Below are 27,358 nucleotides of genomic sequence, written 5' to 3' on the forward strand. Positions count from 1 at the left end.
AAATCGTTTTCAACTTTTTAATTTTAGATTAAAAATTTCTAATTTAATCTAAATAAACCATAAACTTAAATGATAGTCAAATTTAAAAAATAATTCATCGACCAATAACTAATAGATCACTCAAATCAATAAAACAAAAACATTATTTGAGTTTAAATTGAGATTATTGGTTGATTAGTCTTCAAATCATAACAATAATTCATCCACTAATTAAGGTTTAATTTATTTTTATTTTTTATTTTTTATAATAAATAGTTTAAAAAGTGAAATTAGAAAAATAAGACATAGAATATTTGGGGATAAATGATTGAAATGATAATTGAAAGAAGAAGAAAAATTCTAATTTTGGAGTTAACAAAGCATTTCAAAATATATTCTAAAATCGGCTTCTAATTCCGATGGACCATATTTCTAACTTCACATGGCCTCCGAATATTATTTCATTGCCTTTTTCCTCATCTTTGTGAGGACACCACGCTATTTCAGTCACTTCACCAAACAATACATATATATAATATTACAATTTAGTCTCGGTTTGAAGTCGGTCCATGTGTAATACTCCAAGTCCACCACTAGTAGATATTATATGTTTTGGCCCGATAAGTATTATCGTCAGCTTCACAATTTTAAAACCTGTTTGTTAAGAAGAAATTTCTACACTCTTATAAGAAATGTTTTGTTTCACTCTCCAACCAACGTGGGATCTCACTATTCACCCCCTTTAGACACTTAGCGACCTCGTTAGCACACCGCCTAGTGTCTGGCTCTGATATCATTTGTAATAGTCCAAGCTCATCGTTAGTAAATATTGTCCACTTTGGTCCGTTACATATCGTCATTAATCTCACGGTTTTAAAACGTGTATGTTAGGTAGAGGTTTCCACACCTTTATGAAAAATGCTTCGTTACTCTCTCCAACCAATATGGGGTCTCATACTATGAACTATCAATAAATTTTAAATTGTGACACACGACTAAATGAGGGGTACATAGATGAATCGAGACCATATTCGAATGAGAGCGATCCTAAGGATAAAATAGTTAAGAAATACTTGAAAAATTAAAAATTGCTACATATATCAACAAAATATACCTTCCTTTTCAATGGCTCAATCATAGGAGGCCCAAAAGTCCAAAATTAAACGTGATTTCCTTAGAGTAATCCTATGTTAGGTGACCTCTACAGAATTTTCCTAAGATGCATGTGAATGAGAACTAAACATTCTGAAATGATCTGTGTTGATATGTGGGGATAATTTTCACTTTTAGAAGCGAGAAGTAAGTAACGTGACCATGTCGTAAGGGATACAAAAGAATGTCGGGATACACAGATGTCAAATTCAATAAATTTCGAATCTTCGGCTAAATAAGAAAGATTTAAAATTTATTGAACGTATAGAAATGGAAAATAAAATAAAATATATAGAATAGAGATCAAGATGTTATTTAATAATAAATAAATAAATAAAATAAATGAACTCACTATTATTTGAGCTTTCTCAATTATTTTTCACCCTATAAAAAACCCCTTTCCTCTCTTCATTGATTGCCCAAACCCACACACATCTCTCTCTCTCTCTCTCTCTCTCTCTCTCCCCCCCTTATCACTCATTTGCATACACAAAACAAAACAAAAAAAAAATACACCATTTTCAAACCTTCTTTCTTCTTCTTCTTCTTCTAAAGCCATGAATTCTTCCTCTCACTCACAAACCAAAGAAGTTCTCCAAGATGCGTGGGACTACAAAGGCCGCCCGGCCGAGCGCTCGAAGACCGGCCGCTGGACCGCAGCTGCCATGATTCTCGGTCTCTCTCAAACACTTCTATGTTCCCGTCATTTTTGAATCGTAATAACCGTTGGATGTGGCCGAGGACGAGTCGAAAAAGTAAAATTTTTTTCTTATTGGTTTGATTTTTCAGGAGGTGAGGCTGTAGAGAGGCTAACAACACTAGGAATTGCAGTGAATTTGGTGACATATTTGACTGGAACCATGCATTTGGGGAATGCCACTTCTGCTAATACTGTCACCAATTTCCTTGGCACTTCCTTCATGCTTTGTCTTCTTGGTGGTTTCATTGCTGATACGTTTCTTGGCAGGTTCTAATTTTGTAATTTTCATGTTTTTTCAAACAAAAAAACCAAACCCTTTTTAGATTTTTGCTTGTTTTTTGTTTGTTTGTTTAAGGTTGTCTTTTATTTTGGTCTCAATTTGAATGTTTGATTCATGTTTTTTTAGGTACCTCACCATTGCCATCTTTGCAGCCGTTCAAGCAACTGTAAAAATTGTTTCTTTTTTTGTTTTTTGATTTGGGATTTGAATATTTGGATGAAAAAATCAATTTTTTTTTTCTTTTTTTTTTTCTATAGGGTGTTACAATCTTAACAATTTCTACCATAATCCCTTCCCTCCGGCCGCCGCGATGCACGGCGGATGCGCATTGTGCTCCGGCCACCGACTTTCAATTAACAATCCTCTACCTCGCTCTCTACACGACGGCGCTCGGTACCGGTGGCCTGAAATCTAGTGTCTCTGGTTTCGGTTCCGATCAGTTTGATGAATCAAACAAGGAGGAAAGGTCTCAAATGACTAACTTCTTCAATTGGTTCTTCTTCTTCATAAGCTTAGGATCACTCGCAGCCGTGACAGTTCTCGTCTATATTCAGGATAACGTCGGCCGGCAATGGGGATATGGCATCTGTGCCAGCGCCATTGTCGGCGGGTTAGTCGTGTTTGTCTCCGGTACTAAGAAATATCGATTTAAGAAGCTGGTCGGTAGCCCGTTGACACAGATCGCTACGGTTTTCGTCGCTGCTTGGAGGAAACGACGTATCGAATTGCCATCCGATTCCTCGTTTTTGTTCGACATCGATGAATTTGGAGGTGAAGGACATGGGAAGATGAAGAAGCAAAAGCTTCCTCGTTCTAAACAGTTCAGGTTAGTTACTTCAGTTCATTATTTCCCCATCTACCTTGTTTTGTTCAAAAATATCTATTTTTTAGATAATATTTTTTAAAATTAAATAACTACTCGGGTCATTTAGCTCGACCGTGTATACTCAAGCCTCCGACCCACTTTTGAAAAATATTTGAAAAACAATCTTACAACCTAGTAACAATAAGCAACAACAATGACATTGATAACATATAATTGAACTGACAGAATTGACATTTTATCGTGTCTTTCTCGTACAATTTGAGGAAACTCGAAAATTATCCATAATTTTTATTTTATTTACTAAATTATATTCGATTTTAATATTTTTAATCATCTTTATATAATTTTGGTATTGTTTTTATAATATTTTAATTCGATGAAATAGAAGATATTTTTTCCTTATATTTTGATATAATATGTTATTCTCTTCCTGGAAGGCCCACATGAATTATTTTAATTGTCCCACCAATAATAAGAGATATTATTATTTATTTCTATTTAAAAATTTATGATATATTTTATTTTAAATTAATTTTAGGAAGGTTTTAATTTCAAAACTCCTTTTTATTATGGTAAAATTGTGTTAGAGTTCTATTTAATGAATAGATTACTTTTGAAAAATAAATAATTAATTGACCGACACTATAATATAAAAAACATTTTACACTAAAATATATAAAAATAAATTATGTCGATGTCTTTTTAGTTCTATTTTCATTTCTTATCTGTTCAAATTTATGGATAGGTTCGAGTGTTTTTTTTTTTAAAAAAAAAAACTAAATAGTTACATGGCCTAATTTTCGTCGGTTATTATTATAACTCATTAGTCGAGTTACAGATAATATTCTAATCGAAAACTTTGAATAACTATAAATAAAAGCTTTCAAGGGTCGAGTTTGACCTCTAAGTTAAATTTGTAGGTAAAAATAAATTTCTCCCGTTTTGAACGGAGATTCAACTCTCTGAACTTCGGAATATGAAAAAAGAAAGACATGGAGATAGATCTAAGCTCGATGGAGGTAAAAGTGTGGTAAAAAAATGTTGAATAATTTCATAGAAGACATCGAAAAGGGTCACGAGAAGTATTGTTGGGACAGTCTGTCTTGTAAATCAGTGTTCTCATGTTTGTTGTCTCTTTTGCTGATTTAAAAAGAAAAAAGAAAAACCCTGTTTTGACCTTCCCCAATTAATCCCTTCTTCAATCTCTTCCATTTTCCAACCTTTTCTTCCACATTCTTTTAATTGGATCTCACTCTTTCTCTTTCCATTTATATTTTTAAAAGATTTGTCTTTTGAATCGTTGAGTTTTTCGTAATAGATTTATTTCGTCTTTCGAGTTCAAAACGTACACTTTAGCTTATGAATTTTGAAAATTTTGTTAAAAAAAAAATGTATGTTCCTGAATCTTGAAAAATAAGTATAAACTGTTCTTTCGAGTTTTGTTTATAAACGCACACATTTTGTTCGTACATTTTCAAAAATAGGTTTAAACTGTCCTTTCGAGTTTTGTTTATAAACGTACACTTTTTTTTCCCCTGAATTTTGAAAAATAGGTTTAAACTGTTCTTTCGAGTTTTGTTTATAAACGCACACTTTTTGTTCGTAAATTTTCAAAAATAGATCTAAATTGTCCTTTCGAGTTTTGTTTATAAACACACACTTTTTGTCCTTAAATTTTCAAAAAGAGGTTTAAACTGTCCTTTCAAGTTTTGTTTATAACCATACACTTTTTATCTCTAAATTTTTAAAAGTAGGTTTAAACTGCCTTTTCGAGTCTCGTAACGTACACTTTTAGTATTTGAATTTTAAAAAGTAGGTTTAAAATATACTTTCAATTTCAAGTTTCAAAACTTACACGTTCAGTCTCTAAATTAATATTATCGTACATTGATAGATCAAATATTCGTTCCATGTTAAACCCTTTTTTATAAATTTATAAAATTACAATTTTTTTTTTTTTTTTTTTTTTTTTTTTTTTGTGCAGATTTTTGGATAAAGCAGCAATCAGAGAATCAGAAAAAGGGGCTGATATTACATTAATGAACAAATGGTACATATCAACCCTAACTGATGTTGAAGAAGTAAAAATGGTTATTAGAATGCTACCCATTTGGGCCACAAGCATCATGTTTTGGACTATCTACGCCCAAATGTCCACCTTCTCCGTCTCCCAAGCTTCCACCATGGACCGCCGCATCGGAAAGGCCTTCGAAATCCCCGCCGCCTCCCTCACCGCCTTCTTCGTAGGTAGCATTCTCATAACTGTCCCAATTTATGATCGTATCATCATCCCCATCGCCCGAAACCTACTCAAAAACCCTCAAGGTCTCACCCCATTACAACGAGTCGGTACAGGTTTAGTTTTATCGATTCTCGCCATGGTAGCTGCAGCTCTCGCCGAGCTAAAGCGACTCAAAGTTGCAAGTTCACACGATCTAATCAATGATAAGACCGCCGTGGTTCCGTTAAGCGTGTTTTGGTTGGTGCCACAGTTCTTTTTAGTAGGGTCGGGTGAGGCGTTTACGTATATGGGGCAACTTGACTTCTTCTTAAGGGAGTGTCCTAAAGGGATGAAGACAATGAGCACAGGGCTATTTCTAAGCACACTATCATTAGGGTGCTTTTTTAGCTCATTTTTGGTGACAATTGTGCACAAAATCACAGGAGGGAAGCCATGGTTGGCTGATAATCTCAACCAAGGGAAGCTTTACAATTTCTATTGGCTTTTGGCTATTTTGAGTGGTTTGAATTTTGGGGTTTATTTGGTTTGTGCTAAATGGTATGTGTACAAGGATCAAAGGCTGGCTGAAGTGGGTATTGAGTTAGAGGAATCAGACATGCCTTGCCATGCATAAAGAGTACTCATCATGGCCCAATATCATACCTCTCTTTTGCCTTTTTGGCATATAAAGTTTGTAATATCTTTGCATACAATATGAAAAGGAATAGAGAAAGAAAAAGGGGAAATTGAACTTTTCCGAGTGGTTTGAATGTAATTGTCGATCAATCAATGATTATGATGAATGAATACAAGAAATAATTAATACAAAATGATGTAATTGTGTTTTTTTCTTGAATTATTATGAATTTTAGATCTGGGTTACATTTTTTTTTCGAGATAAACGATTTTTCGATAGCAAAATCATGTGGGTTTCTTTTTTAAGCCGTTAATTATGGTTTGTTTAATTGAAATAATTGAAATGATCATCCATGATTGATGGACCTACCCTTCATTGATTTTGTTTTGATTGCTTGACTAATTTGTTTTGAATAGTGAAATACAACTAGTTTTGTTTACTTATTTTAATAAAATAAATTAGTATGCTGGTCAAATGAACATGAATCCACATATAAAGGCAATAATTATTTTGTTTTGTACACTTTTTCTCAATTAAAAAAAGTTTTAGAGTTAATTCAAATGATTAAAGGGCTTGACTAGGAAAGATTCGAGAAGGGTAATCACTCGTTCTTAAAACCAGCATGTTTAAGAAGAGCAAAGAGACGACTGGCCTTTTTTGTAGCTGGATGCTCCACGACTCGATACCTTTTTAGATTTGAGAAGAATTACTCTTTGGAGGGTATAATGCGTTGCTCTTAGCCTTATGTCATTGACTGTAATTATATTAGGGTTAGTGCTCGATTAGCTCCTATGAACGTAACAATACTAAGAAAATCTTATATCACTAGTTACTTATTTTCTAGCTCATTTTAATCATGGATATCATGTGGCCCGACAAATAATTTGTTTCCCATCATGTAGCTCCTAAGCTTATATCAATTATTGGTTTTTCGTGACCCACCACATGATTAGTAACACATCATTTAGCCTCTCTGATCTTATCTCAATTATTGGTATTACATGACTAAACTCAATGATTAGTTTCATATCATTTAGCTCCTCTGAACGTATTTCAACTCGATTCAAGTGAGGCTTTACCTCCTCTTAAATAGCCCAATTCTAAGGCATATGTAGATACTATCCTACGAGAGAGTTTACCTCTACAGTTTTAGTTAGCATTACTCAAGTAACTAGTCCAAATCACAAATCACGTGTGAGCAACCCCTGTCCTTCCAACTTATCTCGATGTTATGCAGACCTCTGTCCCTTGAAACAAGTTCACTATTATTGGATAGTTGAAAATCATCTAAAGATTTTCTACGTAATACGACATATATGATATATTTCAATAAATACCATGTGAGTCCTGTCCATCGAGAAAGTCATAATAAAAAGTTAATTAGCGACCCTTTAATAGTCTCCACATTGTATAACAATAGGAGTGATCCATGTGTCTCTACCACTTCATACAACACTGTGTGGATCGTTGTCACTCGTGTAACTTCTAACCATCCCCACATAGTAAGTAGCCCATAAACAACATGAACCATAGATAGGGTTTGATAAATTACATAACCAAACAACATGTCATACTTTCTTATTCAAAGGTTCACGTGGTTCACGTGGTATACTTCAGTTCAACAAACTCGAGCTTTGTTTTGTTTTTCTTCTAAAATACAATGTAGCCCCATAATTGGCATGGAAATGTTAACTAGTCTATATGATTCTTTTACCAATCTATTCTTATTCTTTTATTAACGAAATATGAAGACTAATTAGCCTATATGTTTCTTTTACCATGAAAAAATGGTTGGTTTTAGTCACAAATATAATTATTATCCTAATTTTAATACAAGTACTATACAATATGATTTTCTTCCATAAAGGAAAATGGTTCAATTTTTGCAACATCTAAGGGCAATCTATTTTTCAATTTTAAAGATAAATAAATATTTTTAATATTTAATGAGATGACGTAGATTGTGAGATTCCACATCAGTTGAAGAGAAAAACAAAACATTATTTATAAAAATGAAAATCTGCGCATTTTAAAAACCTTGAGGCCTTGAGGGGAAGCCTGAAAGGAAAAACCCAAGGAGGATAATATCTACTAACGATAGGCTAGGGCCGTTACAAATTAAGTCTATTACATCATAAAAAGTTTTATCTTTATTTACACTCATGGCTCATCACAAAGCCAGAGAAGTTTTGTTCATTGCAGCAGCAAAGAATTATACTTGGTATATATATATATATATATATATATATATCTATATATATGGAATATGTGTATATTCAGCTGAACAGAAGCGCTTACATAATGGATTGAGGGAAAAAAGAACATACTTTGTCCCCTTCTCATCTAAATACCATAAAAAAACTAAACAATCGCTCAAAAAGAAGCTTATAGAGAGAGAGGGATGACCATGAAAATGGTGCATAAGATTTTAATCTAAAGAGTATGGCTGAAGGAAGAATTCCTTACCTAAGGCCTCAAAGAATCATCAGTTCTTATTAACCTTTGAGAAGAAGTATAGTGAAAAGAATTAAGTAGAAGAAGGCCAGGCTACTCGTGCGTGTTTGTCGATGATTCAACAACGTTTTCGAGCTACTCCCTGCATTATTTGGGGTAAACATGAAGAACATACAAAGAAGGTAGGGATTATACAGCTTATCAAACTATATCTCTTCCTAATTATGATATCAGATCTTGGAATAGTTTTGTCATGAATAAAGCAACTTCAAAGATGATGGAAATTGCAGAAGTTTTAAGGAGCAATATGCACAAACAAACTTAGACTGGCATTTCTTTGGAGTGGCAAAAATTCTGCAGATATGCAAAGGAAACCAATGACTCACCTGACTAAAATCTTGATCCCGATTCGCCGACCATGCTCTCGTTCAACTCGCTAAATACATCTGGGCAACCATCCCATTTTCCTTCCTTTCGTGCTTCCCAGTAGCCACCCGTGTATCGGTATGGCCCATCTTCACCTTCTTTATAGAACCATCTGGGTTTCCAACCACTGTCTTGCAACTTCCTAGACTGTGTAGTGGGAGAAAAAAATGAGTGATGGAAGAAATTTGGGAAGGGAAAAAGAAAGATGAATCATGCCTGCCCTGATAGAAAATAAATCATACCAGCTTATGGTCTATATTCAGAAGGGATGGGGTGCTAGTCTTCTCTCTAGAGGCATATAAATCTATCTGAATGCTAAATCTCATTTTCTAGATTCAAATTGGTAAAATAGATATTAATCTTTTGCTTCCTGTCAGATCCTACATCGGTTGGGGAGGAAAACGAAACATTTTTTATTAGGGTGTGGAATCCTCTTCCTAACAGACGTGTTTTAAAAACTTTGTCGATAAGTCCGAAAGAGAAAACCCAAAGAAGACAATATTTACTAGTGGTGGGCTTGAGGCATTACAAATGGTACCCAGGCGATGTGCCAGCGAGGGGGGCTGAACCCGGAAAGTGGGTGGACACAAGGTGTGCCAGCAAGGATGTTGAGCCCTATAAGTGGGTGGACATGAGACGGTGTACCAGCAAAGACGCTGGGCCCAAAGGGGGGCTGGACACGAGATAGTGTGTCAACAAGAATATTGGGCCCTAAAGGGGGTGGATTGGGGAGTCCCACATCGATTGGAGAAGGGAACGAGTGTCAGCGAAGACACTGGGTAGATTGTGAGATCCCACATCGGTTGGGGAGGAGAACGAAGCATTGTTTATAAGGTGTGTGAAAACCTCTCCCTAGCAAATGCGTTTTAAAAACCTTGAGAGAAAGTCTTAAAGGAAAAGTCCACAAAGGACAATATCTACTTGCGGTGGGCTTGGGGCGTTACAGATCCTTTGGACTTGTTTTACATTGCAGTAATAACTATACCATGGACAACAAGATTAAACTCTACTGTCAACCTACTCACAATATAGCCCTATCAAATGGGCCAGCATAAGTTAACTGCAATGGATATGAGTATATATTTTCAAATCTTACCATTTCTGCATAAATGCAAAAGCATCTGACATGTATTTCAATAATTGCAAAGCCTACAACTAATTGTAGCTTCTTGGACTTACGATTCGCTGTCGTCTCTCCAAGCGTTGTTTCTCAGCATTTGCCTTTTCGTATTCGCCATTTTCCAAATGCCGCTGGTCTGGTCTAAGTCTTGAATCCGTGGGTGGAAGCCTTTCCTTAATCCATGATGAAACGCCAAGGATCAGATAAGATTAATGAGGACAAGTAAAAGGAAATACAGAGTTGATACATCACATGTACCTTCAGGTCCAGTGTCAGTTCATTAAGAGTGATGGCAAATGAAGTTAAATTGTAACGAGTGAGATTAGGAGGAGGTTTTTCGCTTTTCCACAGCATCGATTCGTCACTTGAAGGCATATTGCATTTCGGGTTAACACTGCTCTCGCCTTCCACGTAATACATACCTTCATCCCACTTGCCAAATAATGTCGCAACCTTTCGACCATTAGCGTCTTCAACAAATCCATGAACCTAGTGATTAGCCAGGAAAAAAAACATTGAAACAGCTCAACTTGACCAACATTTTGCAAATACGTTGAGGATCAATAACTAGTTAACACTACAATTTACTTCACAACTGGTCGACATTTTGCAGCAATGTCACTAACCTGATGAGGATTTCGATCTAGAATTGAAGGCTCCTTGAACTTAAGTGTGCAAGAATATTCTCTATTGCCTCGTATTTGCATTGTACCATGATGATCACAATATACTTTTCCAAGAATGAGATTATAAATATTTGTTGTGACCTGAAAATCATAAATAGACTTTAGATGTTAATCAAGTATAAGTTAAAATGAATCCAGAAACAGAAAGCACTTTTTATCTCTGTTTTCATCAGTATAAAACCAGTATCTATTCTCACCTTGCTCCATTGAAATAATTCTCCATCATCAAATTCCAGGTTAAGAACTCCAACAGGATCGAGCTGAATTGAACGACCCCAAAATTTCGATCGGAGGTTGCTGTCACCCCAGAATCTCCATCCTCTACCTTCACAATGGCACGCAATGACGGTTGGGTGATGACTGACCTGAAGTTAAAACATCATTAAAATAACTTGAGTTATGCTTGAGTTAATTTGTAGAGGCTAAAACGAAAAAGAAAGTAATAGTCATGGTCATTAGAGACCTTCTCGGAGAAGAAGCGAATCCCTTTTTCAGGAAAGTCAGCTTCATACGTTTCGCCAAGCAAAGGGTTGAATGGTTTACAATGTCGTCCTTCAGAGGAAGCGTAACCAGAAACGGCAAATGCAGCAACCTTGAGGACCCTGAGGAAATTGTTCCCCTGGTAATAAATTTCAAGATTAGGCAGAAAAATGAATCATAACAAAAGAAATAGAGATACGTTTTAAAAGATAGAAACAATGTATAGATGCATAACTTCTCACCTGTCTTCCATATTCATATGCTTGGTCTAAAAGATGAGAATATTCAAGGTCTTCACAACATTTCTGAAGGGATGATATGGGCTCGTTGAAATAAACTGGGAGACAAACTCGTGTAAGATCCTTTCCAACATTGTCTTTTATCATAGACCAAAGACTGACTCGTTTCTCTTTCTCCACCGGATCTGGAAGGTTTTTCCTTCTCTCAACATTAACATGAACAGAATTTTCAATGCTCTGTTTGTGGTGCATCTTCTCTACATCGTCCTGTCGACTTCGAAGTTCCTTAACTTTATCTAAGGAATCAGAACCCCCTTCTACTGACCCACAGCTAAGAGTGAGTTCTGAAAAAGATTCATTTGTGTCATAAAAGAAATTTTCATCAACATCTGACCCATCTTCAAGATCTTGTTTCTCAACGTCTTCTGAAGACTCCGTAGTCGTACATTCTGTAGAATTAAAAAGAAAAAAGTTTCTTAATGATAAATGTTGAGGATTGTTGGTGGGGAGTCCCACATCGGCTAATTAAAGGGTTGATCATGGATTTATAAGTAAGAAATACATCTCCATTGGTATGAAGCCTTTTGGGGAGACCAAAAGTAAAGCCATGAGAGCTTATGCTCAAAGTGGAAAATATTATACCATTATGGAGGTTCGTGGTTCCTAACAATAGAAACCGCTACCAAAGCTGTAAAGACGGTAGAACCATATTCCCTGTATAATAGTATGATTTCCCATGCACCAACTGAACAATATATTCTGCACCAAAGACCGTTTCCTTAAATCTACACAAAGTTGCCCATGGATGTTCAAAATATTGCATTCTGATCAAGAGATTGACCCAAGCAAATGTTATATGCATTGAAATGTTGAGACATGGCGACAAAATGATAATCATCAAAGAGTAAACAATAAACCAGAATAGTTCATATAACAAGCTTACCACTATACTTCCCACTGCATTCGGTGGAAAAATCATGTTTCATCAACTGGTATTCACCATTGTGAATTCCATTAGCTTCAATTTCTATATTAGCTGCCTGCACATTGAATGGAAATCCTTGAAATGAATATTAACTACCCTAACGTAGTTTCTTTTTTTTTCAAACAAGAAACAAAGAATTTCAAGCAGTAATCCACAAAGCTTTAGAACTTAAACGAGCAGATCAAATTACAATTATGCAGCACCTAAAGAATATAAAATTGAAGTTATATTTTAAACAAAATAACATCATAGCTCCTAAAATTCTTCAACGCTAACAGAGACACCAGTTGATCAATCAACAAATAACTAAGAAGTTACCTCCAGTTCCCTCAAGGTATCAATCAAACAAGATCTTTCTTCCAAAAGTACTTTCAGCTGTCCCTGCATTTCTGAGAATTCAGAGAGGATGATTTGTTCGCAGTCCTTAACAACTGCATCACTGATACCCTCTTCAAGTAAACGCTTCTTGAGTTTCTGAGCGGAAAGAGATAAATCATTTGGTACAAAGGGAAGATTATCATTCACAATTTTCAATGGAAATAAGTTTCTGGAAGAGGCTAAAGCTTGTATCCAGGTCACCCTGTCGTTCTTTGATTCCGTTCTCAGATGAAGTGTCTTTGTGGCAGTGAATATATAAAACCGCCGCTCATCTGACTTGCTTTCTCGAAACCGTGAGACCTGCGTGGATACAAAAGATCCTTTCGATGATATCAATTACCAAATGGGTGGATATCATTTGAATATTATCATTACGTTACTTCAATTTCATAATGATATCAACTTAAAAGTATAAATAAAGAACCATTAAAAGTGGCTTGCTTACCCAGAGAAGAAACCAATTATACTGACTTGTTCAACCTTAACCAATTCAAAAATGCATAAAAGGGGCCCCAATTTTTTCCTTAAACAAACCAAAAGGAGCTTGTTGAATGAGGCTTCTCATTACAATGCAAACAAGCAAAAACCGGCTCCATGTCCTCAATCACCGGCAAAATTCTAAGGAACACCCAAAATCAAGCAGCAAAATTCCAGATCTAACAAAGATAAACCCCTGTCTCCTTCTCTTTCATACAATTGAGCGAAAAATCCTGTTTTAGAAATGGAGGATAGAGGTGTCCCACTAATTGTTTCTAGTCCCCACCAGTTTTTCATTTGTAGCGAGATGCCAAGTTTTTTTGTCCCTTCCTTTTAAAAGCTAAGCTCAAAATAACAGTAAAAAGAAATAAAGAAAGAGAGGCAGAGAAATGCCATTGAAAGTGGAACCCATACAAGCCAAACAAAACAATCCAAAATAAAGAATTTGTTTTCCAAAACCAGCTACGTCATCACATTTCCTAAAATAATATTTAACCTACACTCAGATCTTTACGCTCATACTTTTTCCCCAAAACCCAAAAACATCAAAAGATTAAACAAATAAAAAAAAACCCCATAGATTCAAAGATTTCAAAAGGAAAATCTTAATCACCACAAAAAGTGAAATGAAAAAGTTCATCCCAGTTTTCAGCACTCAATTTATGGCTAATCATAATATTAAACACCCATGAACAGCAATAGCAGAGAAATAAACAAGGAGGAATATGGAATTATTTGGAAGAGTAATTGAAAATTGTAAACAGCAATGACGATTGATCACTGAAGAAACTAGAGGGTAAAAGCAAGAACATGATGTAAAAACCAGGCGAAATCGAAGATCACAAACCCCAACAACGAAACGGAATCGAGGAACAATGGCAAAGTTCAAATTGAGATGGAAACAAACAAATTCATAAACTCAAATCAAAAAACCCCCAAAATTTATAATCGAGAAACTACTATTTCACCTTCAAATGAACTATTCCCCCAGTTTTCTGTCGCTTCCCTCTCGGAAGCCGATTCGTCGAAATCTGTCCGATCAATCGAACATCGTCATCAGGAGATAGAAGGCCAATTTTGGAGTACGATAACACACCATCTCTCAAAACGAACCATCTCGATCTCCATCCCTTCCCGTAATTAGTCCACTTGTATAGAACTCCAGCCACTCTAGTTACAGATCCAGAAACCTGCAGCGAGTTATTATTTGAAAATGCCGGAAGGCTCACCGGCAAGCTTCTACTCCGCGACAACGACGAGGCTTCCTCCGGCGACTGGTCGCCGATTCCGCCGCTGAAATTCTCCAGAGAGATGCAGCATAGAGGGTGCATCTCCTTAACCCGCATTAGAGTTATTCTTCGTTTTCTTCAATTGTGGAACGCTATACGAACGTATCCATCAGCCCTGTTCTCCATTCAAACACTATATCAAAAAAAAAAAAATTATGAGAAATGGAATTAGGTTGTAATTAAACAGGGAAGACGGGGATTGAAAGTGATGATTGAATAGTGNAAAAAAAAAAAAAAAAAAAACCAAAAGAGAGGGGAGGCCGCCATTGACGGACCTTCGCAGAGCTCTGAAACTCAGAGGGATTCGACATGAGAGAGAGATGAAATGAAGAACTGAACTGAAAGTGTAGTATTTTGGTTACGAAGGCAAAGGTATTATTTAAAATAACTTAGATTTTATTTTATTTATTTATTTATTGATTTAATTAATTAAAGAGGGGTGGTACAAAAATTACTTTTTTGTTTCTTGGGCTGTACTCCATCCCTCTGACTAAATTTTTCCAACTCGAACAAAATTTACTATTCAATTTATCTCAAAAAAAAAATTTAAATTTTGGTTCGATTAGGTTGTCGGGTTATTTTTATTCAATTTATTTATTTAATAAAATTTAAATATTAAATATTCACAAGTCACAGTATTGATATAGATATAGTGCAAACAAACACCTGCATTACAGGGTTTAGAGAACGTTCTAGTGTGTGATTTTCTATTATATTTGGCTAGAGCTTAATTTTGTGCGTACATTGTTACCGTGCTATTGTTACATCAAATGGGTACTGTTAGAGTTCGAGGATTCATATAGCCAAATAAAAATTAGAGATTAAAATAGGATTTAATTGAACTAAAAAGTGGGTTTTGTTTTGTGTGAGTAAAATAATATATATTTTAGACTTTTTATTTTGACAAAAACATTCGGTATCTAATCTTTACCATAAAAAATGATTCGAGCAGCCAGTCTGAGCTTTTTTGAATCAAGAGAGTTACTTTTGGTTCGTATAGTCCAGCTCAGATGGGCTTGTCTTAATCAAATAATCTAACTCATTCGAGATTATTTTAATTATAGGGTTCATGATTCGTAGTATATATAGACTCTGTCAATCTAGGTAGTTAATTACTAGAAGATTAGTTGTCAATTCTCTAGCAGTCTCAATATAGCAGAATAATCATAATCACTAGAGAGTATTCTCGTGTTTGCCAACTATTACAATACTCACAACTCGTAGCTGACTATACTGGGATTTTTTTTAAACCAAGGGTCGTGGGAGAATTATGAATCATCGATTTATGGGGATTGAGTTAATTTGAAGAAAGAACTATTGTGAAACGTCCTTAAACTCATCAGAATTTTGGTACATTTTTAGAGTTTTAAAACAATCGTCTCTCTAGTTAGTACCATAAATTCATTGTCGATTTGTTGATATTTTCATCATCGTGAGTTTAAATTACCATGTCAAATTAGTGAACATCGTTTTACTTTCGGCAAGGAATGAATCAATTTTGGTTGAAGATATGATCCAGTTGGATTGATCTCGACCACCTTAGTTGGACCAAACTAATCCAATTTGATTGAATCAATCTAATTCATATTTTACTCGAATAAATTTAAATCTAATATATTAATAATATTTTATAATTTTATAATTTATCCAGAATTTATTAAATATAAAATAAAAATTTATAGAAAGCTTAAAAAGGAAACAAAATTCTTAATTTAACAAAATAATAATAATAATAATAATAATGTTATAATTAAGATTAAGGATGTAAAAGAGGATAAAAATAGTCGCGAAAAAGTTAAAAAATATGTATATATATATATATATATATATATATATATATATATATATAAAAGGTTAAAAATGAGAAGGTGGAGTTACGGTAAGTTTGAACAAAGGTGTGGCGGTTAAATACATTTATCTTTTTTATTTAAAAAAAAAAATTACAAATTTAATTTCAAACATTTTTTTTATTTAATTTTTTTTAACTTTAAAATGGCTAATGAATTTTTAAATGGTCAATCTTGTGCCAAATAAATTTTTAAAATTTTTATTTTATTTTTGTTTAAAAGTGATAAAAAAATTTAATTTTTTAAAAATTAATTCATCTATTAAATATAATTTTAAAATTTAACTTTTAATTTTTATTAAAGTAGATGAATGAATTTTAAAAATTATTAAAACTAAGAGATAAATTTTTTTATATTCAAATTAAAAAAATTAAAATATATACAAATTTCAAAACTGAAATATAGTTGGATATTACTTGTAACGGCCCAAGCCCACCACTAGCCGATAATGTTTTTGGACTTTTCCTTTTGCGCTTACCCTCAAAGCTTTAAAACTTGTCTGCTAGGGAGAGGTTTCCACGTCAAGAATAATTCATTTTTCTCTCCAATTGACGTGGGATCTCACAATTCACACCTCTCTTTAGAAGTCTAGCGTCCTCGCTGGCACACCGCTCGATATTCACCTCCCCTTCGGGACTCAACGTCCTCTTTGGCACACCGTTCGATGTTTAGCTCTGATATCATTTGTAACAGCCCAAGCTCACCGCTAGCAGATATTATCCTCTTTGGATTTTCCCTTTCAGGCTTTCCCTCAAGGCTTTAAAACCTGTCTGATAAGGAGAGGTCTTCACACCCTTATAAAAGTTTTTTTTTTCCTCTCCAATCAATGTGGGATTTCACAATCCGCCTCCCTCGGGACTCAGCGTCCTCGCTGGCACTCGTTCCTCTCTCCAATCAATATGGAAAGTAGACCAACAAGGCTCACTAATTCTCTTTCTTGGACGTTAGACCATAAGTCTGATATCAATTGATCAAGGACAACAAACCCTCCATCTATTTTTTGACAACAGTATGATATCGTTCACTTTGAATGTGAGTCCTCATGACTTTGTTTTGGATCTGTCCAAACGATCGACCCTACGAAATGAACATAACACTAATCAATAACGTCATAATCAAGCCAACTATTAATTTTATTTTGAAAATAAAGTTATGTGAAGCATATATTATTATAATGAAGTAATAAAATTCAAAGAATTTGGTATTTTTCTTGAAAGCATAAATGCTCAAATTGAGGCATATTGGACTAAAAAACTTGTCCTTCCCTAGAACTCCGCGTTTGAATGGTGCGTATACTTAGGATCTAACAATTTTCTTTTACGTTCTTTTTCTTCTTTTGGGAATCAACATGAAAATAATTTTTTTTTCTTCTTAAATATGGTATATATTATTGTATTTTTTAAGATTTATTATTAATATATAATAAATTTTCATACGATACAAGTTCGAGGAATGTTTGATTATGTTTTGATATTTAGGGTTACCGTTAATTAGTAGTTTACGTGATAAATATTTTTCTAATGAGATTCCAGTATTTTGTGTATGAATGAACAAATACCACATCTGAATGAGATGACTCTTAAGATAAAATGACTAAGAAATGTTTAAAAAAATTGAATGAAGACAAAACATGCTAGAAGGGCTCGTGTTGGTCAGTAGGGATGATCTTCATTCTTAAAAGTAAGAAGTAAGTAACGTAGCCATGTAGTAAGAGAATGTCGGAGTCATCAGGTGTTAAATCTAGATTCTAAAAAACTATGAGCATGGAGTGTTACATTATGATACTTTTATTAAAATTTTATCTTTCATGTTTTATTTTATGGGTCCTTTATACATTTAATTTTAACTTAGTTTCCACGGATTTGATCTAATAAATTTGTTGAAGGAGAAGATCGTATCTAAATTATCCAAGAACCCTAAAAACGATATAAAAAAAAAAATCAATTCAAAGAAAAGTTTTGGAACGGATTACCTTGATAATTAAGATCAAGAGTAAAGAAAACTTGTTTCTAAACTCGTGAATTGAATCACTCCACAAGATAGCTTGATCAAGACTACTTGAATGACTTTAAACCCTAAACACAAGAAATGCAAAGAAACACGCTCATAGATGAAGAAGTATGATATGCAAACTAAAACAACATGAACGACAGTAAACTTTACATAACTATGGATAATATAAAGTTGTAACATAACAGTCATTAGCTAATTGTAACTTATAAAACCTCTTTAAATATAATCAACATATATGGATCTTGTAATCGGACATAAAATCTTTACGTTATGATTAAGACATCTTATTGCGTATCACATAATAATCAATATATATTAATTATTGTAACAGCCCACGCCCAGATATTATCCTATTTGGGCTTTCCCTTTCAGCTTCACCTCTAGGTTCTTATAAAACGCGCAAGGAAGAGGTTTCCAAACTCTTATATAGAATGTTTCGTTCTTCTCCTCAACTGATGTGGGATCTCACGATTATACTTGAAGAATGAAAGTTTTGGGTAAGAATCAAATAAAAAATTAGTTTAAGTTCCCTTATCGAAAAGTGCAATTTATCTCAAAGAAAATCTATAACTCTCCTCATTTTCCCATGATTTTCTACTTTTTACCCTTTTCTTTTCTTTATTCGAGCGTCGTGTGATCTAGCGTTGAGTATATTAAGAAACATGCTGATCGAAGATAACAATGATTTGATTGATGGATGAAGATTTGAATAGATTTATGATGGATAGAATCATCTTTCAAATTTACTTTTAAAATTTGGAACTATATATACTAAGTAAAAGTTGATTTAAAATATAAAAAAAATTAATATTTAAATCAATGTCTTCCCATTTTTGTTACCTTTTAACCTTTTCACCTAAAGTTATCTTATCAAGTAATATGCATTTAGTCAACCTACCCATTATTAAAATAGTCCAAAATACTAATATAAAATAGGTTAGGTTTAAATTTCTAGTAATAATATAATATTATTGAGAAAAAAAAAACGAGTAAAGAGGAGAAATCGTGTAGCTTTTATAAATCGGTTTTGATTAGGAAATATGGTCGTAGAAGTCGATTTTTTTTTTTTTTTTTTTTTAGAGTTTAGAGTTTTAATTTGATGTTTCTTTTTTGGTTGGTTAATGTCAATTCATAATCAATTAGGTATCATTTACGCCGCTTGAAGTTGCTTTATAGTTTGCAGAATGAATTTGCTCGTTGATGACGAAAATCTTAAATTTACAGGTGATTCGTGTGCAATTTGGTTGATGGTTGAAGAATCGATTTAAGTGTCCTATGAGAAGTATTATGAGTTAACCAATCAAATTTCTATCACTGAAAGTGTCACGAGTAACAATGCTCAATCTAGCATCGTAGTAGCTGATATAGTTCAAGGGTCACTCCGAGTATGATTATACAATGTAAGGACGGTAAGTAAACTGTCTCAATTGATCATACCCTAGATCTGATTAGGGTCATCCGGTTAATATGTGAGGAGTATTTATAAGATCTCCAACTATCTATCAGTAGTGAACCTATTTTGAAGGGCAGGATTCGTACAATATCGAAATATGATAGACACGTAGGTAGCTGTCACATGATCATAATTATTTGGGAACTACTAAAGAGTCGCCACTAATCTCCAATAGTGAACTATTTTGTGTGACGTGATCCATATATATCTTTGTGTTGGAATATTCAAGAGGCCACACATCACTTATTCTCTAAGCTCATATCTCAATCTGAAATATTTATGTGACCCATTCCAAGGATCGATATCATATAGTCTATCTCCCCTAAGTTCATATCTCAATCATTGATATCTCATAACCTACTTAATCATTGGTTTCTCTTCATTGGTATCACACGTCCTACACAATGATTAGTCATGATAACTAGCTCCATCGAGCTTATACCGACTTTTGGTGTCACATTATCTTGCTTCTCTAAGCTCATCCTACTGTTTCGATATACTAAAATTTAAGAAATCTAATTATGTCTTTTAGCGTTCCCTTATTAATTATTCGTATCATAGTATGATAAGGCATGACCTTTGATACCAAGCATGATAGGGTCGCCATTATTTATTTATTTTTATTAATTACACAATTTGAATTTACCATTTTACCCCTCTATTCATTTTCCTTTCCTAATTTATTCTATAATTTTCTTTTTCTAATATATATATACATATTTTTTTTTAATTCAGTGTAAAGTTTAGGAACTTATTAGATACATTCTAAAATTTTCTTTAGGAAAAAAAAAAGAATATTCTTAAATATATTAAATATTTATAAAGATTAGAGACTAAATAGAAACCGACCTCAAAATTTAAGATATGAAGTTATAATTTAACCATTTTTTTAAATGATGCGCATTGATGAAAAGTTTCTCTAATCGTACATGAAGGAATATGGTCCACCACTAAGCAATGCTTTATGACATTAATTTCATCATAAACAACCTCCAACTTACCAAAGGATTAATAATTAAGAACTGACAATTTGGTCTCAACAAGATCAAGAGTGGCAATCAATAGAACAAAAACTTGACCTAAATTCAACTAATTGGTTACATCATCACAATTTTCATATGCAATAATGTAAAGTGGAAGTAATTATTGTCCACATACACCTACATGGGTTGAAAAATATTCAAACCCTAAAATCTTAGTGGAAAATAATCTTTTATATATATATATATATATATATAATAGTCTAAGTCTACCGCTGCCCAAGTACTCTACTAATAGATATTATCCGTTTTTGTCCGTTACGTAAGTCTTCAGCCTCACAGCTTTAAAATTTATAAGGAATGTTTTGTTCCCCTCTAATCAATGTGAGATCTCACAATTAGAACGCTGAAACATTTTTCGGTGTCTGGCTCTAATACTATTTGAAACAGCTAAAATCTATCCTAGTAGATATTGTTTGTTTTGACCCTTTACATATCGTTGTCAGCCTCACGGTTTTAAAATACGTCTACCAAAAAGAGGTTTTCAAACATCATAAATGTCTCGTTTCTCTCGATCAATAAGGGATTTTACACTAAAAACACAAGCATTTGTGCAAGAATAATTTTTAAAATAAAAAGAAGTCGATGAGTGCAACTTAATTTAGCTTATGTATAAGTCACCTATGTTGTGACCTAGGCTACTAAATACTCATCTTGTAATGATTATGGTAGCTATCATGTTGTCCTAAAGTGATATCTCTTTAACATCTTGCGAGGGATGTTCGAGAGTTGGATTATATCGATTTGAGACATTTTTTAGTTAGAGTCGTTGTTCGAGTCCTAGATTTTTTCAATCCAAATAATTCTTATTAAATAATGAACTCAACTCAACTTAACCCATTCATAAAATTTTTTTGGGTTGGATTGGTTCGGGTTGTTCTAATTATTTATTTAACTTTGTCGCAATAAAAATATACCAATAAAAATATGTATATAATTATATATATATATATTTTTTAATTAACAATAAATTCAAATTTGTCCCAAACTCGACCCAACGTAAATAAGTTCATAATTCAATCAAACCGAACGTTGATTGGATTTTCTAGGTCATTCAATTTTTTGAATTTTTATGTATCGTTTATAGTCGATTCTTTCATATCCACTAGTCGAGTTCATAACAATCCTTTTTGTAATTTAGGAGTAGCATTCAAAAAAAGCTACCTACCATATAATTGCAAAATCAAACCACCAACCTTTTTGCACACAATGAATTATAAATGTCATAAATTATTTCTACTTTTCAACTCACTTTAATGATCTAAAACTACCTCAAATGAATGCTTTCAACCAACATGATCAATATGGTCGATGATTAATTGTTTGATTAAATCAATAAACATTATTAAAGAGTTCATTACCTATATTTTACGAATAACTTGTCATACTAATTAGGGTATATACTGGTTAGATTGGAGAAATCTTTTGGACCGACCCGAAATTTTGAGTTGGTTGGATTGGTGATATGATCAACCTAAATACAGTCCACAACCCAATCCAACTTAGCCCTATATTTTCAGATTCGATTGTCGTTTTTTTATTTTTTAATTATTTAAAAAATCTTATTTATTCATAATACAACTTACATCAATAACTAAAATTTCAAAATATTCAAATATCAAACATTTACAAGTTATAATGCATCATTAAGAAATTGGATTCCCAAACCAAACGGAATTATTTATTTTTTAAAAATTCAATCCAATTAAAACGACAAAAAAAAAAAGTAACCCAACTCATTATTTATGGTTTAGGTTGGATAGTCCAAATTGATCGGGTTATCTGATCACATGAACATTCTAAAACAAGAAAAAAAAATATACGACAAATGCGTTCTATATATAAAAGTTTTCCATGTGAGTTTGTTTATGGATAGGACACATTGGAAGTTAGGAATCTCACATTTTGTATACAAAAATTATTAAAACCATAACATAAATATCTCCAAAAGTTGGTAGGCCTTTTGAAACAAAACATGAACTATTGAAGATATGGATAAGTCTCTTTTGTAAAGCAAATGAATAGCAACAAATTGAGAGAACAAAATTGATATCCATTTGTATGTTAAGGACCCAATTAATTTGATTGCTTTCTAATTTAATATCTTGTTTCCCAACGCTCTTAGATTGGTATAAAGATAGAAAATGATGTGGAAATTGTTGCTCATCCACGCACTTTGTAGCCCTACATGCCCCCTCTAATAGCTATTTCTATATCTTCATTGACAATAAAAATTAGGGTTGGGCTTAATTTGTATTGTTTTTTTTATGATCGTCGTATATGCATTTGTTATGCACATTGAAAAATAAGTTATGAAATTTCAGGCATGTTTATGAATGATATGCTACCGTAAAAAGAAAATTGTGAACATTGCCTATGTAATATCACGATCCTAAGGTGTTACGTAAGATAAGGTTGACTCCACCGATTGGATGTTAATTTTCATTAGCTCGAGTAAAGTGACACCCGAGTAAATGAATGATACATGAAATAACTGAGGCTACTAAGAAATACTTAAAAAAAATTTGAAGTCACGATCTATACCCACAAGTGGCACCTTTCTTTTTCGTGGCTCAATCATAGAAATTTCATGGTTAAACGTGGTTTATTTAGAGTAACTATGGGTTCATGTGAATAAAAACAAAATATGTTGAAAGGTCCCGTTTATTAGGTGTTGAATCTGAATTTTGAATCCTGATAATGGAAATTACATTTTAATACTTAATTTTTTAAATTGGGAATCTAGATTTGACATCTGATAGCTCCAATATTCCTGTGCGACATGGTTACGTTATCTACTTCTCGGTTCTTAAGAGTGAAAACTATCCTCACATATCAATACGAGTCATTCCAGCATGTTTTGTCCTCACTCAGTTGCATCACATAAAAATTCATAAAAAGTCACCCAATATAGAATTACTCCCGTAAAACACACTTAATCATTGAATTCCTATAATTAAGTCTCTGGAAACCAAAGTGTACCTTATTGATTATATTCGGAGTGTTGCAGTCAAATTGTTACCTAAATACAAAACTATTTTTGTAAAAAAAAATATAGGAACGAAAAACTATAGATTTATTTTATGGAATTTTATCTTTTGAATAGGTGATTTCATATATACCAAAATCAATTTAAAAGATGAAGGAATAAATTAATGGTTAGTTTTATGCTTGAAAATCTTTTGGTTTCTTTTTTTTAATTATATGTTCTCATTATTAATATATATATTAAAATATTTGAAAATGTTTATAAGACATTCACATCTGACACAAACATGAATTAACATATTAATTTTATTGATAGTACATAATCTCTGTTTTTTTGTTAATTAATTAGTTGTTCCAATCAGTTTTTGGTTTTAGAATCTCTTCACTTTCAATAATAGCATCAGACAAGTTGAACTTATCGATATTCTTGAAGAAAGAATAATAAATAATATTACCCACTAAACGAATACAACTAACCGAGAGCAGGTGGACTCTAATAATATTTGTGACACTCGAGTAAATGAGATATACGTTAATAAAATGAGACAATATGGGAATCAGGGTGATCTCGAGAATAAGATGATTGAAAAAAAAACTTAAAAGAATTGAAACTCACTACTTATACCAAAAAAGTGCATTTTCTTTTTCAGTGGTTCAATCATATGAAACTCATCGTTAAGTTTACTTTGCTAGTAGCAATTTAGTAAAGATTCAAGTTGGTTCGTAGTATTGCAGGCATCAAGTGCGGAATTCGAATATTGGACATAAGGCATTACAATATTGATTTTCTGAGCAATAATTTTATTAAATAGTTGATCTCAAAATTATGACTAAAAGAAATTGATAATTACTATATAAATCAGCATGGTGTACCTTTCTTTTTGGTAACTTAATCATAGGAAGTGGTCATGTAAAACTTTTCCTAAAAAGCATATGAGTGAGTACAAAACATACTAAAAGAACTCGTGTTAGTACGTGGGAATCAACTTGGTGCCCTCTCCTTTTCGATAGCTCAATCGTAATAAGTAACTTCCTAAAAATTTTCCTAACAAATATACGGGTGAGGACAAAATATGGTAAAAAAAACTCGTGTTCGTCTATGAGGATAATTTTGACTCTAAGAAGCAATTCAAGACAAATCGGTAACCTGACCATGTGGTAGGGGATGCAATAGAATCTCATAATCATCTGGTGATCTCGAAGTTATAAAATTACCATTAAAAGTTACTAAAAGAAACTGATAGTTACTACCTAAATCAACATGATGTCCCCTCGTTTTTCGATAATTCAATCATAGGAAGTGACCTCCTAGAAACTTTTCTAACGAACATACAAGTGAATATAAAATATGCTTAAAAAAACCCGTGTTCTCTATGGGGATAATCTTCAATATGATGTCTCCTCGTAACCATATCGCAGAAGAAGCAAAAGAATGTCAGAATCATCTGACGATAAATTCAGATCCAAATCGTTATCCAAATTCTCATCATTTTATCAATACTAAACCCAAACCCTATCCTACAGTGAATGGATTATGCATTAATAAGGCTAAAAGCAAAATAAAATCACAATCACAAACCCCAAAAGATAAGGTTGTCATCACTTTGAGAGACCAAAGCAATGTGCACCAATTTTTGTTTGTTTAATCTCTTAATCTAAACCCATGTGTTCGTGTTTAAGTTTGTACTTAACTTTTCTCTTTTCTTTTCAATTCTGACCCACAATTGCTTAATATATACTTAGTCACATTCAGAAGTCTCTTCCAAGTGCTCATAGATATTCAAACTCCACACTTCACAGCCACTAATTCAAAGTCAATATAAACCCTAATTGTTTATCTCTTTCTTTCTTAATTGATTTTAAAAAAAAAAAAATCCAACTTTTTGTTAACAAGTCTTTTTCTCCATTATGTTTGAGAGCTGCATGCATTGATTGAAATGGACAAAATGTTTGTTCTATACCATCTTTATGATATTATCTGGTGGGGTTGTCTTTTGAAGGTTGAGGATTCACAACATGAACACAAATTATACAATATTTTGTAAGATTTCTCATCATATTTATTAATTTCAGCCCAATTATTTGTATGAAGCTTAGAAAAACCTTGAACCTATTCGATGGATACTCGTTGACTAGCACGATTCAACAATTGTGAGTGTCAGAGACGATTCATCAATCATTAAACTAGGTATCTGTGTCTTATCTAACTGTCACTATTAAAACTGTGATATGCTAATTGTTGAGAATTATCATGAACATTTGGTTAAGGAATATTTTTGTTACATTCTCCACTTCCATTCATAAATTTATTGGATTCATTTAATTCATCTCCCATATTGGTACATTCTCTCATAATCATCTTGATTTATGTACGAGCATTAGTGCTGCTTTGATTTATGTATATTAGTATTGTTTTGAGGTGTGGAGGCATTGCCATTTTGTGTTTGTATAGAGGCAATGGAGAAAAACTTTGAAAGAGAGACTTGTAGTGTGAGAGTGTGAGAGTGTGAGAGATACACTTATAAACACTTTGGTTATAGTGATCAGCTATCACCCGTGGGTGTAGGAGAATTTTTTCTGTCTAAACTACGTAAATTTTTGTATCTCTTGTGTTTAATTTCTGTTTGTGGGTATGTGAGTGCGATCGATATTGCTTCTGTTTCCGCTACAACAATTGGTATCAGAGCATTTTGGTTGTGGAATTAGGATACAACAATTGGTATCATAACATTTTAGTTATGGTATTTGGTCACGACACTAATTAGTGTCTTATTCGACTCTCAATCAATACAAAACGTATATCGTGAACCAACAAATCAGATGTTCAAATATTCGCCCTATGAAAAGGACAGGTTGCAAAATGAATCCGGTCATTGACAAAGTTTTAGAAGTATTAAAATATGACCTTTTGAAGGAACAATTTTTTTATTAAGAGAGGCAAGCTTTAGGTACACAAAAATCTATATTATAACCTTAATTAGATTTGGGTTCCCCTGTGGGTTATCCACCTTAAAAGTGGCAAGTACACATGGGGTTGTAGTTACACCCTCACCTAATATTTTGTTCATTATTCAAAAAGCCTAATAAACATGCTTCCCCACCACCTCATATGAAGATGTAATACAAATTAGACACGATTAAACATGAAAAGGAGATAGTGAAGTCATTGTCACGTTGTTTCCATATTAAATTTAATTAGAAGTGTTCGTATGACCTGAGAATTCGATCAACTCGAATTACCCAAATCAAACTATAAAGATTAGGTTGGGTTAGATTTTTTTTTTCTTTTTTGGGCTAGGTTGAATTTTTAGAAAACTGAAAATTTAGGTCGATTTGCACGTTAACATTTTTTTTAGTTAGATCAACTTAACCAATCCAAGGCTACAATGCTACCCTAACTTACTGTACATTTATGACTATTGTGAAGATTAAGAATATATTGTCACATTGTTTCCACGTCAAATTTAATTAGAAGGGTTCATATAACTTGAGAATTCAACCAACTCGGACTACCCAACTCAAATCATAAAGATTAGGTTGGGTTAGACTTTTTTTTTTTATTTGGGTTGGGTTAAAGTTTTAGAAAACCGAAACTTTAGATCGATTCGCAGGTTAACATTTTTTTTAGTCAAATCAGCTTCACCATCCAAGAATAGGGCTACAACGCTACCTAACCCCTACGGTACTT

At 33.1% G+C, this 27,358-nt stretch overlaps 2 protein-coding genes across 3 annotated transcripts; one reads left to right on the top strand and one right to left on the bottom strand.

Moving 5' to 3' along the window:
* Positions 1 to 1,555: 1,555 nt before the first annotated feature.
* On the top strand, positions 1,556 to 5,983 carry LOC111431018 (protein NRT1/ PTR FAMILY 6.3-like). The gene is made up of 5 exons (XM_023067507.1): positions 1,556 to 1,806; positions 1,921 to 2,098; positions 2,238 to 2,277; positions 2,369 to 2,937; positions 4,922 to 5,983. Exons 1-5 carry the CDS (start codon positions 1,689 to 1,691, stop codon positions 5,790 to 5,792), a joined length of 1,776 nt encoding a protein of 591 aa, XP_022923275.1. The 5' UTR covers positions 1,556 to 1,688; the 3' UTR covers positions 5,793 to 5,983.
* A 2,064-nt stretch (positions 5,984 to 8,047) lies between these two features.
* Positions 8,048 to 14,686, bottom strand: LOC111431016 (oxysterol-binding protein-related protein 2A-like). Of its 2 annotated transcripts, XM_023067505.1 has the most exons (12): positions 14,605 to 14,686; positions 14,009 to 14,462; positions 12,504 to 12,863; positions 12,144 to 12,240; positions 11,204 to 11,649; positions 10,945 to 11,100; positions 10,679 to 10,846; positions 10,422 to 10,562; positions 10,054 to 10,284; positions 9,855 to 9,968; positions 8,636 to 8,822; positions 8,048 to 8,391 (listed from the first exon to the last, which is right to left on the bottom strand). In XM_023067505.1, exons 2-11 carry the CDS (start codon positions 14,384 to 14,386, stop codon positions 8,640 to 8,642), a joined length of 2,274 nt encoding a protein of 757 aa, XP_022923273.1. In that variant the 5' UTR covers positions 14,387 to 14,462; positions 14,605 to 14,686; the 3' UTR covers positions 8,048 to 8,391; positions 8,636 to 8,639. The 2 variants fall into 2 exon arrangements, 1 of the variants encoding a protein (XP_022923273.1); XR_002708427.1 differs by lacking the exon at positions 8,048 to 8,391 and having other exon boundaries at positions 8,685 to 8,822; positions 9,855 to 9,963.
* Positions 14,687 to 27,358: the final 12,672 nt, after the last annotated feature.

This window comes from Cucurbita moschata, unplaced genomic scaffold (assembly GCF_002738365.1).
Source record: "Cucurbita moschata cultivar Rifu unplaced genomic scaffold, Cmos_1.0 Cmo_Scf00035, whole genome shotgun sequence".
NCBI classification, from domain to species: Eukaryota; Viridiplantae; Streptophyta; class Magnoliopsida; order Cucurbitales; family Cucurbitaceae; genus Cucurbita; species Cucurbita moschata.

Bases quoted from the DNA above. Each gene is read 5' to 3' on its own strand.
- LOC111431018 (XM_023067507.1), top strand. From the start codon at position 1,689: ATGAATTCTTCCTCTCACTCACAAACCAAAGAAGTTCTCCAAGATGCG. The intron at 1,807-1,920 runs GTCTCTCTCAAA...TTGATTTTTCAG, and splicing joins CGCAGCTGCCATGATTCTCG to GAGGTGAGGCTGTAGAGAGG. The intron at 2,938-4,921 runs GTTAGTTACTTC...TTTTTTGTGCAG, and splicing joins CCTCGTTCTAAACAGTTCAG to ATTTTTGGATAAAGCAGCAA.
- LOC111431016 (XM_023067505.1), bottom strand. From the start codon at position 14,386: ATGCGGGTTAAGGAGATGCACCCTCTATGCTGCATCTCTCTGGAGAAT. The intron at 12,241-12,503 runs GTAACTTCTTAG...TTCAATGTGCAG, and splicing joins ATACCTTGAGGGAACTGGAG to GCAGCTAATATAGAAATTGA. The intron at 11,101-11,203 runs GTGAGAAGTTAT...ATTTATTACCAG, and splicing joins CATATGAATATGGAAGACAG to GGGAACAATTTCCTCAGGGT.